Genomic DNA, 18,142 nt, shown 5'->3' with positions numbered 1-18,142 from the left:
TAAACAGTCCTTATATATGTCTTTGTGGACATATGTGAATATTTCTTTAGGTTGAAGACTCTGTTACTCTCCCTCCACCCTCCCACTCTTAGCCTAGAAATATCCCAGTCTCTCACTTTCTATTTTCACTCATCTAGGAATATGGCTCACAGCAAGTGGCAGACTTGACCCTGAACTTGGATGATTATATCGATGCAGAACACCTGGGTGACTTCCACAGGTACTTCTAAATGATGTCTCTTCCCTGGAAAAGAGAGAACCAATGGCAAGATATAAGGAATAGGGTAGATGTGTCCAGAAAATTAAGGAAGGTGGATGGAAGGACCTTTTATTTCTGGGCACAGCTTCCTAATTTTCTTTTCTGTTTTTTATGTATTTGAAGAGGAGACTCACATAGGAAATGCCACATGAGACAAGATGATGCAATCAAGAGTCCATAAGTGCTGTGGTGGCTGCACAGTAGAGGTGGAGCCAGGCCAACTCATTCAGCCAGAGCAGACTCCTGGGAGAATGTGTACCTCATTGGGTCCCCAACCCCAATCTCCAACTTAAAAAAAAAAAAAAAATTATTTTCTTTAGGGTCGTTTTAGGTACAAGCAAAATTGAGCAGAAAGTGCAGAGCGTTCCCATATTACCTCCTGGTCCCATACACCTACAGCTTATAGCTTCCCTGTGTCAATATCCCATACATAGTGATACACTCCTTACAACTGATGAGTCTACATTGACACATCATTATTAGGGCTCAAGCCTGCTGTTGTGCAGTCTGTGGGTTTTGACAAATAGATGAGAATGTGTGTCTACCATTATAGTATCACACAGAATAGTTTGACTACCCTAAAAATCTGTGCTCCTCCTATTCTTCACTCCCTTTTCACTAACTCCTGGCAACCACTGATCTTTTTACTGTCTCCATAGTTTTGCCTTTTCTAGAGTGTCATATAGTTGGTATCATACAGTAGTACATTCTAGGCCTTTTCAGCAGATAGAACTAGGAAAATTTTTCCTTATGAGTTTAAATTGCCACCTCTGTTTTTAATATAACACTACAGGATTCTTTTTCTCTTATTCCGTACTTATATGTCCCTTCTCCTGTGGTGAGAACCCTGATTCCCAACAGCATCAACATACTTACTTATTTGCTTGATCCCAGAATACACACAAATATTTTCTGAATGACATCAGTGCCTACCAAGAACAAACCTACTAAGTAAAGTTCCACATGATTTATTTCCAGTTTTTTGTCTTTTACCTATGTCCCACAAAAGATGTAGGCAGAGTAGTGTCTTCCAAAGGTACTTAGATTACTGCTTGTTTTTTAAATCAGTATAATGAAGTTATCTGTTTTATAGATAGGTAAGCTGATTTATGTCTGCTTTATTCCGTTATAGGGAATTTTCCCCCATCTTCATTGACCACCGCAGGATTTTATTTTTTATTTTATTTTATTTTTTTGAGATGGAGTCTAGCACTGTCACCCAGGCTGGAGTACAGTGTGACAATTCAAGCAATTCTTCTGCCTCAGCTTCCTGAGTAACTGGGATTACAGGTGTGCACCACCACACCCAGCTAATTTTTGCATTTTTAATAGAGATAGAGTTTTGCTGTTGACCAGGCTGGTCTCAAACGCCTGACCTCAAGTGTTCCACCCGCTCAGGTGATCCTTCCAAAGTGTTGGGATTACGGGTGTGAGCCACCATGCCCAGCCATCCTCAGGGTTTTAGAGTAAGCTTGGCATCACTATAAATGCACAGTTATGAAACCTTAACTGAACCTCAGAACTACCCAGAAACCCTGTTGCATTTAATAGCATCTAATCAGCAATACCCTGTTTGAACCTATTCCAGTCCTCACAGAATTTCAAACCACTGCCACTCCTCATTTCTCCTCCCCTCTTCCACGCAACTTCTGTGTGAGGAGGTCTTTTACATATTCCCCTCCTGCATGCCACCCTCCAGTGTATTTCCCTCATAGCAGTCTGACCAATCTTTTTCAGACATAGATCAGATCATGGTTACAACTCTGGCTTAAAACCCTTCAGTGATGCCACTTCACACCCATTAGGATGAGTACTATCAAAATAACCAGAAAATAAACAAGCGTTGTCAAGGATGTGGAGAAATTGGAACCCTTGTGCACTCTTGGGAATGTAAAATGGTGCAGCCACTATGGAAAACAATATGACAGTTCTTCAAAAAATTACTGTATAATCCTGCATGTCCGCTTCTGGGCATATACCCAAAATAATTGAAACTAGGTCTTGAAAAGATATTTGTACACACATGTTCATAGAAGCATTATTCACAGTAGCCAAAAGGTGAAAGCAGCCTGGCTGTCCATTGACAGATGAATGGATAAACAAAATGTAGTATGTAAATACAGTAGAATATTATTCAGGTTTAAAAAGGAAGGAAATTCTGGCCCATGCTACAACATGGACAAACCTTGAAGACATTATGCTAAATGAAATAAGCCATTCACAAAAGGACAAATTCTGTATGATTCTATAAAAGGTACCTAGATTAGTCAAATTTATAGAGACAGAAAGTAGATCGTAGTTGCCAGATACTGGGGCAAGAGGGGAATGGGGAGGGGAGTTAGGAATTAATGGGTACAGAGTTTGTTTTGCAAAATGGAAAGAGATCTGGAGGTGGATGGTAGGTGATTGCACAACAGTGTTAATGTACTTAACACTACTGAACACTTAAAAATGGTTAAGATGATAAATTTTATGCATATTTTACCACCATTAAAAGGCTTCAGGGAATGCTCATTGCTCTTAGGATAAAGAACACAATCCTTGATGAGGCCTTAAAGCCTAGCATTCACCCCTTCAATCTCACCTTGTACGGCCTTCCCCACATCCCTGTGGTTCAGCCACAGTGTCATTCTGCCCTCTTCAGACTGCTTCCCTCTGCATAAAGTCTCTCCTTGATCTCATGTAGCCAACTCCTGTTTATCGTTTGGTTACCAATTTAAATGTCAGTTCCTTAGAGAAGCTTCCTCTGGCCCCCAGGCTTAAAGCTTCAAAACATTTTACAATTTTTTTTGGAGACATGTTTCCCTCTGTTGCCCAGGCAGGCTGGAGTACAGGGGCACAATCAACTCATTGCAGCCTCAACCTGCTGGGCTCAAGTGACCCTCCCACCTGAGCCTCCCAAATAATTGAGTCTACAGGCATGTGCCACCATGCCCAGCCAGTTTTTTATTTTTTGTAGAGATGAGGTCTTTGCTGTGTTGCCCTGGTTCAAAACATCATTTTTTAAGCATTTAATCAATCAGTAGATATTTTACATTTGCCTTCTTAGAGTTGGTCTTCCCTTGCTTGTGATCTCCTTGAGGGCAGGGCTTGGGTCTCTTTTGCGTACTTTAGACAAAGCGGAGAAAGGGGGAAATGAGCCAGGCCTGACCAGCAGAATGCTGCTCCTCTGGGTGTTGCACACACTCTGACACTGAACCCTCTTAGTGGGTGAGGGAGGGACATTTGGAGAATGGTCTCTTGACTTCTTCACTCTGGAGTTCCATTGGGACAGAAATTGACAAAACCTGTGGAAGAACCTAGGCATATTGGCCATTCATGCTCATTAGAGCATTCCGTCTGCTCAGTAATACTGAGAGAGAATTGTGATCCTGTCTCTATTTGTTTTTTTTTTTTTTTTTTTTTTTTTAAATTTATTTATTATTATTATACTTTAAGTTGTAGGGTACATGTGCATAACATGCAGGTTTGTTACATATGTATACTTGTGCCATGTTAGTCTGCTGCACCCATCAACTCGTCATTTACATCAGGTATAACTCCCAATGCAATCCCTCCCCCCTCCCCCCTCCCCATGATAGGCCCCGGTGTGTGATGTTCCCCTTCCTGAGTCCAAGTGATCTCGTTGTTCAGTTCCCACCTATGAGTGAGAACATGCGGTGTTTGGTTTTCTGTTCTTGTGATAGTTTGCTAAGAATGATGGTTTCCAGCTGCATCCATGTCCCTACAAAGGACGCAAACTCATCCTTTTTTATGGCTGCATAGTATTCCATGGTGTATATGTGCCACATTTTCTTAATCCAATCTGTCACTGATGGACATTTGGGTTGATTCCAAGTCTTTGCTATTGTGAATAGTGCTGCAATAAACATACGTGTGCATGTGTCTTTATAGCAGCATAATTTATAATCCTTTGGGTATATCCCCAGTAATGGGATGGCTGGGTCATATGGTACATCTAGTTCTAGATCCTTGAGGAATCGCCATACTGTTTTCCATAATGGTTGAACTAGTTTACAATCCCACCAACAGTGTAAAAGTGTTCCTATTTCTCCACATCCTCTCCAGCACCTGTTGTTTCCTGACTTTTTAATGATCGCCATTCTAACTGGTGTGAGATGGTATCTCATTGTGGTTTTGATTTGCATTTCTCTGATGGCCAGTGATGATGAGCATTTTTTCATATGTCTGTTGGCTGTATGAATGTCCTCTTTTGAGAAATGTCTGTTCATATCCTTTGCCCACTTTTTGATGGGGTTGTTTGTTTTTTTCTTGTAAATTTGTTGGAGTTCTTTGTAGGTTCTGGATATTAGCCCTTTGTCAGATGAGTAGATTGCAAAAATTGTCTCCCATTCTGTAGGTTGCCTGTTCACTCTGATGGTAGTTTCTTTTGCTGTGCAGAAGCTCTTTAGTTTAATTAGATCCCATTTGTCAATTTTAGCTTTTGCTGCCGTTGCTTTTGGTGTTTTAGACATGAAGTCTTTGCCCATGCCTATGTCCTGAATGGTACTACCTAGGTTTTCCTCTAGGATTTTTATGGTATTAGGTCTAACATTTAAGTCTCTAATCCATCTTGAATTAATTTTCGTATAAGGAGTAAGGAAAGGATCCAGTTTCAGCTTTCTACTGATGGCTAGCCAATTTTCCCAGCACCATTTATTAAATAGGGAATCCTTTCCCCATTTCTTGTTTTTCTCAGGTTTGTCAAAGATCAGATGGCTGTAGATGTGTGGTATTATTTCTGAGGACTCTGTTCTGTTCCATTGGTCTATATCTCTGTTTTGGTACCAGTACCATGCTGTTTTGGTTACTGTAGCCTTGTAGTATAGTTTGAAGTTTTTTAAGAACATTTGTTTGAGGGGTTTTTGTGTGAGGGAGAGGATGTGTGTTGTGTTTTGTTTTGTTTTTTGATTACTGTGAAATGAGGGACACAATAGTACTATCTCAGGGTTTTTCTGAGAATGGAATGAGATGTCAGCACATAGAGTGCTTAGTGCTTAGTCCAGCTCTTAGTAAAATACACAAAGGGGAAAAAAATCTGATCACCAGGAATCATCTCCGTGGAAATGGGCGGTGAAAGCTGAGGTATGGCTCTGCCTCCTGATCAGAGGCCCTCTTTCCCTCCTATGCCTTTCAACCATAGCCGCCTCCATGTAGCCCTCTTTGTTAGGTCATTGTGGCATGTCTTGACTCTTCTAGGAATTTGTGCTCCTCAGTGAGCAAACTGTGATTTGCTAAGAAATATAAACCTATTGTGTTCCATTCTGCTGTACCCTTTCTGTGTCAGATGAGATGATAGGCTGTCGCAGTTGTTCTGCCAAGGCTTAAAAATTATGTGAGAGCCTCTCCTTCAGGACCTGGTGGTTTTTTAATCAGGCCTGAATTTTACACATGCCTAGGGATATCAGAGGCCTCCCTCTGATCTCATTAAAAGGAAAGAGGATTTGAATTTACCCCCGCACCCAGCTTGGGCAGGCAAGCAGCTCATTTTTTTACCCATGGATGTCCAGTGGCTTACTTACTCATTTAGATCAAGGCTCATTTTTTTTTTTACCCATGGATGTCCAATGGCTCCAACATCATTTATTATTCCTTCATTGAATTGCTTTTGAAACTTTGTCAAAAATCAGTTGTCTGTACATCTGTGGATCTATCTCTGGATCCTCTGTTCTTTTCCATTGATCTCTATGTCTCTTCTTCTGTCAGTATTACTCTACCAGTATTGATTATTGTAGGCATTAATATTGAGTGGAATAATTCCTCCCACTTTTTCTTCGTCAAGATAGTTTTAGCTATTCTAGGTTCTGTGTCTCGTCCTTTTTCTTTTTTTCTTTTTCTTTTTTTGAGACAGAGTCTCGCTCTGTCTCCCAGGCTGGAGTGATGGCTCACTACAACCTCTGCCTCCTGGGTTCAAGTGATTCTCCTGCCTCAACCTCCTGAGTAGCTGGGACTACAGACGCATGCCACCACGACCGGCTAACTTTTTGTATTTTTAGTACAGACCAGGTTTCACTGTGTTAGCCAGGATGGTCTTGATCTCCTGACCTTGTGATCTGCCCATCAGCCTCACAAAGTGCTGGGATTGCAGACGTGAACCACCGCCTTGTTCCCAATCTTAGGGGCAAAGCAGTCTTTCACAGTAAAGTCTATTGTTATGGGTAGGTTTTTTGTAAATGTTCTTTATCAGATTAAAGAAGTTCCCCTTTATTCTTAGTTTGTTGAGAGTTTTTAATCTTGAATGGATTTATCATGTTGGATTTTGTCAAAAGCTTTTTTCTGTATCAATTAATATGACCATATGATTTTTCTTCCATAGCTTATTGATATGGTAGATTACATTGATTGGTTTGTGACTACTAACCAGTCTTGCATACCTAGAACAAGTCATACTTGGTCATGGTATATAATTCTTTTTATACATTTTTAAATTCAATTTGCTCATATTTTATTGAGGATGTTTTATGTGTGTAAGTTCATAGGATATAATAGTCTGTATTTATTTATTTATTTTTTGTATGGTCTTTGCCTGGTTTTGATACCAGAGTAATACTGGTCCCGTGAAAGGGGTTGGAAAGTATTCCCTCCTCGTATATTTTCTAGAAGTGATGGTAAAATTGATGTTAATTCTTCTTTAAATGTTTGATAGAATTCTCCCTGAAACAATCTGAGGCTGGAGATTTTTGTTTTTTGTTTTTTGTTTTTTGTTTTTAGAATGTTAAGTGTAATTCAGTTTCTTTAATGAAACTATTCAGATTATCTGTTTCATTTTGGCTGAGTTGTAGTTTATGGTTTTTAAGAATTGGTCTATTATGAATTGTTGGATTAAGTTGTTCTTAGTATTCTCTTATTATCCTTTCAGTGGCTACAGATCTATTGTAATATCTCCTGTTTCATTCTTGTTACTGGTGACTTATGTCCTCTCTCTTTTTATATTTGTCAGTCTTGCTAGAAGTTGGTCAATTGTATTCTTTTTTTTTTTTTTAAGAATTGACTTTTTGTTTCATTTTCTCTATTTTTTTTTTTTTTATTGACTTATGTTCTTACCTTTATTACTTCTGCTTGCTTTGGGTTAATTTGCTCTTCTTTTTCTAGGTTCTTTAGGTCAGAATTTTGGTTATTGATTTGAGTTCCTTCCTCTTTCTTGATGTAAGCATTTAGTGCTATGAGGTTTCTTCTCAGCAATCCTTTAGTTATATCCTGCATATTTTCATATGTTTTTATTTTCATTTTAATTCAGTGCTATATATTTCTTTTTTGGGACTTTGATCCAAGGATTTTCTAGAAGTATGTTGCTTAATTTTCATGTACTTAGAGAGTTAACTTTTTGTTTTGATTTCTGTTGTGCTTCCATATGGTTGGAGTACATACTTTGTATGGTTTCAGTTATTTTACATTTGTGAGCTTTGCCTTATGGGCAGGATGTGGTTCATTTTAAAATACCAGTGTTTTAGGAAGCCTGGAGTCCTACCCATTCTGTTACCTCAGCCTGCCTCCACACCTCAGCTGTGGCTCACGTCACTTGTCTCTCACAGGCAAAGAAAAAGAGGCCCAGGCAGGATGGGATAGGTGTTAGGGGCAGCCTTCCGAGGACTCCTGAGTTAGTGACAGAACTGGACCTTGAGCCCCCAGAGCTCTGCCTGCCTGGACCAGGAACCTGATTCATCCTCCCCGTGGAGCCTTTGCCTTCCATGACCCTTCCCATGACACATGATGAACACACAATGAAGCTGAGGGAGGGGTGAGGTGGGTGAGAACAGAGGAGTAGCCAGTCCAGGCTCTGTGCCCCTACACCCTCACCTCTTTCTAATGGGGTGGTAACGAGGAGGGGCAACTCAGATGCCTAAGAAGCTTAGGCCCAAATCTCAGAGACAGCGTGGGGCTGTTGCCCCCCTCACCCAGGTCCACCAGGCGGCCTGTTCCCCCACTTATAAACAGGCCAAGCGCAACGCCAGGAGCTCTCAGGGCCGCCGCTGCCATCGTTGCGGCCAGAATACCGCTTCCAGGGTTCCTAGCCAACTGCAAGCAGTTGACTCTTCGTCTGCTTCCTGCAGGACCTACAAGAACAGTGAGGAGCTTCGGTCTCGTATTGTGTCTGGAATCATCACACCTATCCATGAGCAGTGGGAGAAGGCTAGTGTAAGCAGTCCCCACCGGGAGTTCCCCCCTGCTACTGCTAGAGAGGTGGACCCACTCCGGATTCCTCCACACCATCCACACACCAGCCGGCAGCCTCCCTGGTGAGTACAGAGCGTCCAGCGGGAAGCCCATGCTTCTGCAGCGGGATTCCAGCCAGCTATCCTCATCCTGCCACTTGACCCCATCCCTGGCCCGTGTGTGTTTTCAACAAAATGATCAATGTCTTGGGGTTCAATGGAATTAGAAAGTGGAGACGTAAGTGGAGCAGTGAGTTCTTGAACTGCTACTAGTCACCCTAATTACCCCACATCTTAAGCCTGCCTGACTTCTTTCTAGAGGCCACACAGAGCCCCTGAGTCTATCCAAGGATCAGTGCCTCTGGGGCTTATGTGCAGTAGTCCAGGGTTGCTGCCCAGGTAATTCACAGCTAATTCATCCCAGAGCTCTTTGTCTAGACAGGGCCCTGGGCCAGTCTTTTTGAGAAAATGCAAAGATGCAGAGGTACTAACCCAGAGGAGATGCAGTCCCAATGTCTTGCCCATTTCATTTCATTTCACTGTAGTCCCCCAACCTCGCTATCAACTTCAGAAGTTTTCCAAAATAGCATGGGGTGCGAGTGAGTCACATTCCAAGGTTTTTGCAGATTAGGATGGCAGCGTTAGGACTGGAGACTTCTGCTCAGAGGGAGGAGACAAGGACCATGAGACCCTAGTCTCTAGCTGAGATACCACTTCTCAGTTTGGAGCCCATACTGTGATATCATACTGTTGGTGGGGATGAGGGACAGAGTTCACTGTGAGGGACATAAATAAGCACTTAATAAATGTAGACTACCATTGTTATTTTATTCTGGTTCATAATTATATGCCTTTAGTTAGCTAAAAATGGGAAATCAGTTAAATTATTACAGGTAATGATTGGCATATCTCTTTGGCAAAGTCTTTACCAAAAATATTGAGTCCTGTGAAGACAATGGAGAATTAGAAAAAGTGGTTGAAAAGATTGAAAATGACTTGTCTGATATATCTTATTTTACCAAAGGGAATAGAGATAAGATGACCTGCCTGAGTTCACCAGCCACCAATAAAGAGGTAGAGCCAGGGCTGGGGTCTAGGTATCCTTACTCCCTGCACAGTGCTCTGCCTGTGATGTAAACAGATGTGATCTAACCACCTTTCCATGCTGGAAAGATTTAAGAATAAGCCCTGGTCAGAAGTCAGGTTGGGAAAAAATTTTAGACCTGAAGTAAATAGTAATTCTCAGCTTTATTTGTTTATTTCAAAACAAATATTCTGTGAAATAGCTCTTACTATATTGAAATGGAATTCATAGGTATTCTAACTTACCTCATCCACATTTCAGAGGAAATCAGTATAAAGTCCTAACTATAATATAAATTAGAAAAAGAGAGTAATTAATAAGATGATGATGTATATTCCATGTGTAGGTGCATGAGTACACTGGAGAGCAGAGATGTTTACATGTGTATGTGGTATTATCTTGAATTCAACAGTGACAAAAGCTGTTGTATACAGATGTATTATGTCAGCAACTCAAATACCACAAAACTCTGTTGCTGTTACTAACATGACTTTTTTGAAATGGTAAACAGCTGTTAGGAGAATTGCAAACAAAATAGTGATTGAATATTGTTTCTTCAATTATGCCATAGTTACATTCCTGGAAAAATGTGCTTGTTTTAAAGTAACAGAAAAAAAATACTTTATGTTCATACATAAAATGGCCTTACATTCAGATAATTTATTTAGGCTTACACCTCCATGAATATCTAAACAAGACATTTGAAAATTGTGTGGGATGTAGGTCATTCTTCATTTCGTGAATCTCTACTATCAATTGTAGAATATCCAGCATCTCTGGTATCTGCCTGTAAATGCCAAGAAGGCCCTCCAACTACTGTGACAAGCAAAAATGACCCCAGGGCTTGCACTATGGCACCTGGAGGTTATACCTCCCTATTTAGGACTCATAGACCTAGAGTATAGAATTGTGAAAGTAAAAATCCTAGCCTTGGAAGAACTGAGAGAATGAGAAAATCACCATGTTGCAACTTCTGCTGAAATAATGTACCTAGTCACAAATTGTCAATGGTTGATAAAACTATGAAGTAAAGGTTGATAGGGGACTTTATAATAGGTGGATCTAGCGAGTAGCATATGAACCCATTGATTAATCTTAACGCTAAAAGTGGGATAGCCAGATACTGTTTTCTAATATTATGCAATAGTAAGTTCACAGCAACCTCAATCTAGATCTAACTGCCAGTTTCAAAATATGAAGGACAGAAGAATGAGTTAAACAGACACATGAGGATACAACATCCAAAATTGGAATACAGAAAAATTGTATAGGATAAATTGACCTTGTTTTTTCACCAAATAAATTAATCGCATGGGGAGAAAAGGGAGAAACAGGCCGTTATGGAAAGAGTCATGCCAACTAAAATGCAGTGTTGGACATTGTTTAGATCTTGATTCAAACCAATTCAAAAAATTATTTTTTAAACATTTGGGGAAATTTTAGCATGGACCAGGTGTTAGATAACATTATCAATTACTGCCAATTTTGTTAGGTGAAATAATTCTGCTTATGTTAAAAAAAAAGAGGTCTTTATCTGTTAGAGATATACATTGAAGTATTTAAAGGTGAAATGATGTGTGTGGGATTTGCTTTAAAATAACTTCAGCCCCCAAAAGAGTAAGGTGTGGGGGAGGGGAAGTATAAGTAAAATAAGAATGGTGGACTATTGATAATTATTGAAGTTAGGTGGGAATACACACAGGAACTCATGATACTGTTCTTACTATTTTTTGGTATGTTAAAAAATTTCCTTAGTAAGGATTTTTTATTAATACCAGTTCTTCACAAAGTCTTTCAAAAATAGAAGGGAGAGAATACTTCCCAGCTTCTTCTGTGTGGCTAGAATTATCCTGATACCAATACCAAAGACATCACAAGAAAACTACAAACCAGTATACTTTATGAATACAGATATAAAAACCCTTAACAAAGTACTAACAAACCAAATCCAGCAACGTATACAAAGGATTATATACCCTGACCAAGTGAAATTGATTCCAGGAATGATTGATTTAACATCTGAAAATAAATCAGTGCAATACACCATATCAATAGAACAAAGGAGGCCAGGTGCCCGGTGCCTCATGCCTGTAATCCCAACACTTTGGGAGGCTGAGGCAGGTGGATCACCTGAGATCAGGAGTTCAAGACCAGCCTGGCCAACGTGATGAAACCCCTTCTCTACTAAAAATACAGAAATTAGCTGGGTGTGATGGTGGGCACCTATAATCCCAGCTACTCAGGAGGCTGAGGCACAGGAATCGCTTGAACCCAGGAGGCAGAGGTTGCAGTGAGCTGAGATGGTGCCACTGCGCTCCAGCCTGGGTGACAGAGCAAGACTGCATCTCAAAAAAATAATAATAATGATACAACAAAGGATAAAAACTACATGTTCATCTCGATAGAGAAATAGCATTTGACAAAGTCTGACACCCTTTCATGACAGAAGCATTCAGCTAGCCTGGGAAATACAGTGAGACCCTGTCTCTACAAAAAATTTAAAAATTAGCCAGGCATGATGGCATATACCTGTAGTTCCAGCTACTTAGGGGGCTGAGGTGAGAGGATCACTTCAACCTGGGAGGTCAAGCTGCAGTCTGTCATCACACCACTGCACTCCAGCTTGGGCAACAAAGTGAGACCCTGTCTCAAAAAAAACAAAAAACAAAACAAAACAAAACGCATTCGCAATAGAAGGGGCCAGGCATGGTGACTCACCCCTGTAATCCCAGCACTTTGGGAGGCCAAGGTGGGTGGATCATTTGAGGTCGGGAGTTCAAGATCAGCCTGGCCAACATGGTGAAACCCTGTCTCTACTAAAAATGTAAAAATAATCTGGACATAATTACGCATGCCTGTAATCCCAGCTACTCAGTAGGCTGAGGCAGGAGAATCACGTGAACCTGGGAGGTGGAGGTTGCAGTGAGCCGAGATCACGCCACTGCACTCCAGCCTGGACAAGAGAGTGAGACTGTTTCAAAAAACATGCACACGGAAACAACAACAACGAAAACAATGGAAGGGAGGTTTCTCAAGCCAGTCAAGAGCATCTACAAAAAGCTCACAGCTGACAGTCTCCTTAATGGAGAAAGATGGAGTGTTTTCCTTTTAAGATCCGGAACAAGGCAAGCATGTTTGCTTTTGTTTTTGCCACTTTTATGTAACATTGTACTTGATATTCTAGCCAGGGCAATCACTCAAGAAAAAGAAATAAGGGGTATTCAGATTAGAAAGTAGGAAGTAAAAATATCTCTATTTGTCAATGACGTGATATCTTGTATACGGAAAATCCTAAGGAATCCTCTAAAAAAACAGAACTAAGCAAATTCAGCAATGTGGCAGGATATAAAATTGATATCCTGACTAACACGGTGAAACACCGTCTCTACTAAAAATACAAAAAATTAGCTGGGCGTGGTGGCAGGTGCCTGTAGTCCCAGCTACTCGGGCGGCTGAGGCAGGAGAATAACGTGAACCCAGGAGGCAGAGCTTGCAGTGAGTTGAGATTGCACCACTGCACTCCAGCCTGGGCGACAGAGCGAGACTCCATCTCAAAAAAAAAAAAAAAAAAAAAAATCGATAAAATCAATTGTATTTCTATAGGTTAGCAATGAACAATCTAAAAATTAATGAAATTATCCCATTTATAACAACCCCACAAAGAATATAATACTTAAAAATAAATTTAACAAAAGAAGAATTGTAAAAGATTTGTGCACTGTGAAAGATTTGGGAAAGAATTGTATAAGGTTTGTACGGTGAAAACTATAAAACATTACTGAAAGAAATTAAAGATTTAAATAAAGGAACGACATTCTGTGCTCATGACTAGGAAGAATTAATATTAACCATACTCCCCAACTTGATCTATGTATTCAGTGTGATCCCAATGAAAATCCCAGCAGGTTTTGGGTTTTTTCCCCCAGAAATTGGCAAGCTGATCCTAAAATTCAGGTAGAAGTGCAAGAGAACTAGAATGGCTAAAACAATCTCAAAGAAAAACAAAGTTGGAAGACTTCCAGATCCCAATTTCAAAACTTATTACAAAGCTTCAGTCATCAGGACAGTATGGCACTGGCATGAGGATAAACATATAGAGCAAAGAAATAGAATTGAGAGTCTAGAAATTAACCCATACATTCATAGGGAATTGATTTCAGCAAGGGTACCAAGAGAGTTTAGTAGAGAAACCATAGTCTTTTCAAATGGTGCTGGGACAATTGGATATCTACATGCAAAGTAATGAAGTTGGGTCCCTTCCTCAGTTAACTCAAAATGATTCACACACGTGAGTGTAAGAGCTTGAACTATAAAACTTCTAGACCTAGTAATAAGTCTACCTTGGGTACTCTTATTCGCTGACTTTCGGTTAGACTGGTTTCTTAGACACAACACCTGGGAGGTCAAGAGCACAAGCAGTGAGGAAAAAATAGACAAATTGAACTTTGTCAAAATTAAAATATTTTGTACATAAAACAATAGTATCAAGAAAGTGAAAAGATAATCCACAGAATGGGAGAGAATATTTGCAAATCAGATATCTGACAAGAAACTTGTATCCAGAATGTATAAAGAGCTCTTACAACTGAACAATACAAAAGAAAACCCAATTTTAAAACGTTCAAAGGATTTGAATAGATATTTCTCCAAGGAGGATGTACAGATAGTCCATGAACATATGAAAAGATGTGCAACAACATTGGTCATTAGTGAAATGGAAATCCAGACCAAAAAATAGCATTATTTGCAATAGCCAAAAAGTAGGAACAATCTAAATGTCTATTAGTTGATGAACAGCAAATATGATATATGCTTACAACTGAATATGTATATTATAGCAATAAAAATGAAGTACTTATACATGTTATAACATAGATGAACCTTGAAAACATCATGTTAAGTGAAAGAAGCCAGTCATAAAAGACTGTATATTATATGATTTATTTAATGTGAAATGTCCAGAATAGGCAAGAGATAGAAAGCAGATTAGTGTCTGCCAGGGTGGAGGTAGAGGATGGGAAAGCAGGAATGAGGAGAGACTGCTAATGGGTACAAGGTTCTTTTTGGGGTGAAGAAAATGTTCTAAAATTAGAATATTTGCACATTCTGTGAACATCTAAAAACCATGCATTATACATGTTAGCTGGTTGAATTTTTTAAGTGAAATGTATCTCAATAAAGCTGTAAAAAATGGGTATTTTACAAAAGTCCTAGAGTTAGCTTAATTGGAAATACGAATATATAATGATAGAAATGATTTCCTTGAGATCAAACCATAGTCCAAGAGAATCGATAATAACTGCCCATGACTGGGGCTTTTTTTTTTTTTTTTTTTTTTAAATATTTTTCCTTCAGCTAGAGAGTGGTTTGTTAGTACCTAAACAATATTTTAAGGATTCATCATCATACCAGCAAAAGTGATTTATTTAAAATTAGCTACTGAATGCCTTCCCCCTAAGGAACAAGGCAAGGATAACCACTCTGACCACTCTTACTCAGCATAATACTAGAAGTTTTGCCCACACATTAAAACAAGAAAAAGAATTATCATACAGATAAGGTAGGAAGAAATAAACCAGTTTATATATGCAGATGACATAATGATCTACATAGAAAATCCCAAGGAATCTACCTAAAATAATAATAAAAATTAGTTTAACAAGGTTGCCGGATACCAGATTAACATAGAAAAATTAATTGTATTTTTATATACTAGCAATAAACAGATGGAATGAAATTTAAAATACCGTACTGTTTGTAGTTGTTCAAAAACTACTCGGGTAGGCTGGGCATGGTGACTCACGCCTGTAATCCCAGCACTCTGGGAGGCTGAAGAGGGTGGATTACCTGAGGTCAGGAGTTTGAGACCAGCCTGGCCAACCAACATGGTGAAACCCTGTCTCTACTAAAAATAGAAAAATTAGCCAGGCATGGTGGTGCACACCTGTAATCCCAGCTACTTGGGAGGCTGAGGTGGGAGAATCACTTGAAGCCAGGAGGCAGAGGTTGCAGTGAGCCAGGATTGCACCACTGCACTCTAGCCTGGATGACAGAGCAAGACTCCGTCTCCAAAAAAAAAAAAAAAGCTAAAATACTCAGATATAATTCTAACGAAACTTGTATAAGACTTTTATACTGAAAACTACAAAATGCTAGTGAAAGAAATCAAAGAAGATCTAAATAAATGGGGAGACATAACATATTCAGCATAGTAAAAATGTCAGATACTCCACAAATTGATATACTATTTTAATGCAATTCCTATCAAAATCTCAATAAGAATTTCTGTAGATATAGCAAGATATAACAGATAATTCTAATATTTATATGGAAAGTCAAAGAATCTAGAATAGCTGTAACAATTTTTTAAAAGAATAAAGTAGAAGAAGTCATTCCACCCAATATTAAGGCTAATTATATAGCTAAAGTAATCAAGATGGTGGAATTGGCAGAGGGACAGACATATAGATAAGTAGAACAGAATAGTGAGCACAGAAATAAGACCAGCCAACTTCTGACAAGGGTGCAAAAACAAGTCAATGGAGGAAGGACTGTCTTTTCAACAGATGGTGCTGGAGCAATTGGATAATCAAAAGCGAAAATATGAGCCTTGACCTAAACCTTATATAAAAATGACCTCAAATTGGATCATTGATTTAAATGTAACATACAATGCTACAACACTCCTAGAAGAAAACACAAGAGGAAATCTTCAGTATCTAGGGCTTAGTGAAGAGTTCTTAGATACAGCACTAAATGCACATTATTTTAAAAAGATGCTAAATTGGACTTCATCGAAATTTAGAACTTTTAATCTGTGAAAGACCCTGTTAAGAGGATAGAAGCATAACCTACAGTTTGGGAGGAAATGCTAGAAAACCATGTATTTAACAAAGGATTCATATCTAGATAAAGAACTCTCAAAATCAACAGCTTAAGAAACTATCCAATTAGAAAATTGAAAAATGAAGGCCAGGCATGGTGGCTCATGCCTGTAATCCCAGTGCTTTGGGAAGCTGAGGTGGGTAGATCACCTGAGGCCAGGAATTCGAGATCAGCCTGGCCAACATGGCAAAACCATGTCTCTTCAAACATACAAAAATTAGCGGGTATGGTGGTGCATGCCTGTACTCCCAGCTACTCAGGAGGCTGTGGCAGGAGGATCACTTGAACCTGGGAGGCGGAGGTTGCAGTGAGCCGAGATGGCACCACTGCACTCCAGCCTGGGTGACAGAGCAAGACTCTGTCCCCCCAGAAAAAAGAAAAAATGGAAAAATGATATGAAGAGGTGATACACTGAGAAGCACGTACAGATGTCAAAGAAGCAATGAAAAGATCCTCAGCATTGCTAGCCATTAAGCTAGGTGAAATGCAAATGAAACCACAATGGGATGTTTCACACCTATTAGAATAGCTAAAATTAAAAATAGTGATGATACTAAATTCTAGAGAGAGTGCAGAAAAACTGAATCATGTACACTGCTGGCAGGCATGTCAAGTGTTACAGCTACTCTGGAAAATCATTTGACAGTTTCTTAAACTAAACATGTACTTAATAATTAGATCCAGGAATCACACACCTGAACATTTATCTCAGAAAAATGAAAATTGTGCCCACAGAAAAACCTGTACACAGATGTTCAGAGGAGTTTTATTTGTAATAGCCAAAAGCTGGAAATAATCCAGGTGTCCCTCCTCCGGTGATGAATAGTTAAAGGAACCGTGGTGTATCCATACTGTGGAATACTACTCGGCAGTATAAAGGAATGAACTGTTGAAGCACAGCAATTTGGTTAATCAAAGTCATTATGCTGAGTGAAAGAAGCCATTCCCAAAAGGTCACATATTGTGTGATTCCACTTATATAACATTTTTTAAATGATACAGTTATAGAGGTGCTAAACAGATTAATGGTTGCCAGGGGTTATGAGGGCAGAGCTGTAGGTGTGGTTATTAAGGGGAGTAGCATGAGAGAGATCTTTGTGGTGGTTTAACTGTTAGAGAAAACTGAGTGAAGTGTATTAGAACCTCTTGTACTGTTTTTCCAACCCCTGTGAATCTTTTTTTTTTTTTTTTTTTTTTTTTTGACAGAGTCTCCCTCTGTCACCCAGTGTGGAGTGCAGTGGTGCTATCTTGGCTCACTGCAGCCTCCGCCTCCTGGGTTCAAGCGACTCTCCTGCCTCAGCCTTCTGAGTAGCTGGAATTACAGATGGCTGCCACCACATCTAGCTCATTTTTGTATTTTTAGTAGAGACAGAATTTTACCATGTCGGCCAGGCTGGTCTCAAACTCCTGCCCTCAAGTGATCTGCCCACCTCAGCCTCCCAAAAGACTGGGATTACAGGCATGAGCCACTGTGTCTGGGCCCCTGTGAATCTTTAATTATTTAACAGTAAAAGGGTTTTCAAAATTTAGATGCTGAAGAGCCACTTAGGTTCTTAAGTCCATGGTATTTAGTCAGCTGTGTGTAGGGGGACAGTGGATCTAGCCCTGAGTGTTTCACAAAGGCCAGTGAGGCCTTTTGTCCTCATATCATCTAGTCAGGGATGAGCAACGGACTGGGAGCACATAGGGAAAGGAATCTGAGCCGTACTTGAAGGCTTCCCCAAGGAAGGGACTGACCACTAAGCAGACTCCTAAAGAATA

The 18,142-nt window shown here is 39.7% G+C and overlaps 1 protein-coding gene across 4 annotated transcripts in view; it reads left to right on the top strand.

The window, feature by feature from the left end:
• PSMF1 (proteasome inhibitor subunit 1) overlaps positions 1-18,142 on the top strand; it is a 49,707-nt gene that overhangs the window by 12,805 nt on the left and 18,760 nt on the right. For all 4 annotated transcript variants that reach the window (XM_009216420.4, XM_003904943.4, XM_021921167.1 and 1 more), the window contains 2 exons: positions 138-220; positions 8,311-8,496. In XM_009216420.4, coding sequence (XP_009214684.2) covers positions 138-220; positions 8,311-8,496 — 269 coding nt within the window. The remainder of the gene's footprint in view (positions 1-137; positions 221-8,310; positions 8,497-18,142) is intronic.

This window comes from Papio anubis, chromosome 16, assembly GCF_008728515.1.
Source record: "Papio anubis isolate 15944 chromosome 16, Panubis1.0, whole genome shotgun sequence".
Lineage (NCBI taxonomy): Eukaryota > Metazoa > Chordata > Mammalia > Primates > Cercopithecidae > Papio > Papio anubis.
The sequence above is the reverse complement of the archived record's forward strand: the minus strand, read 5'-3'. Positions and strand labels throughout refer to the sequence as shown.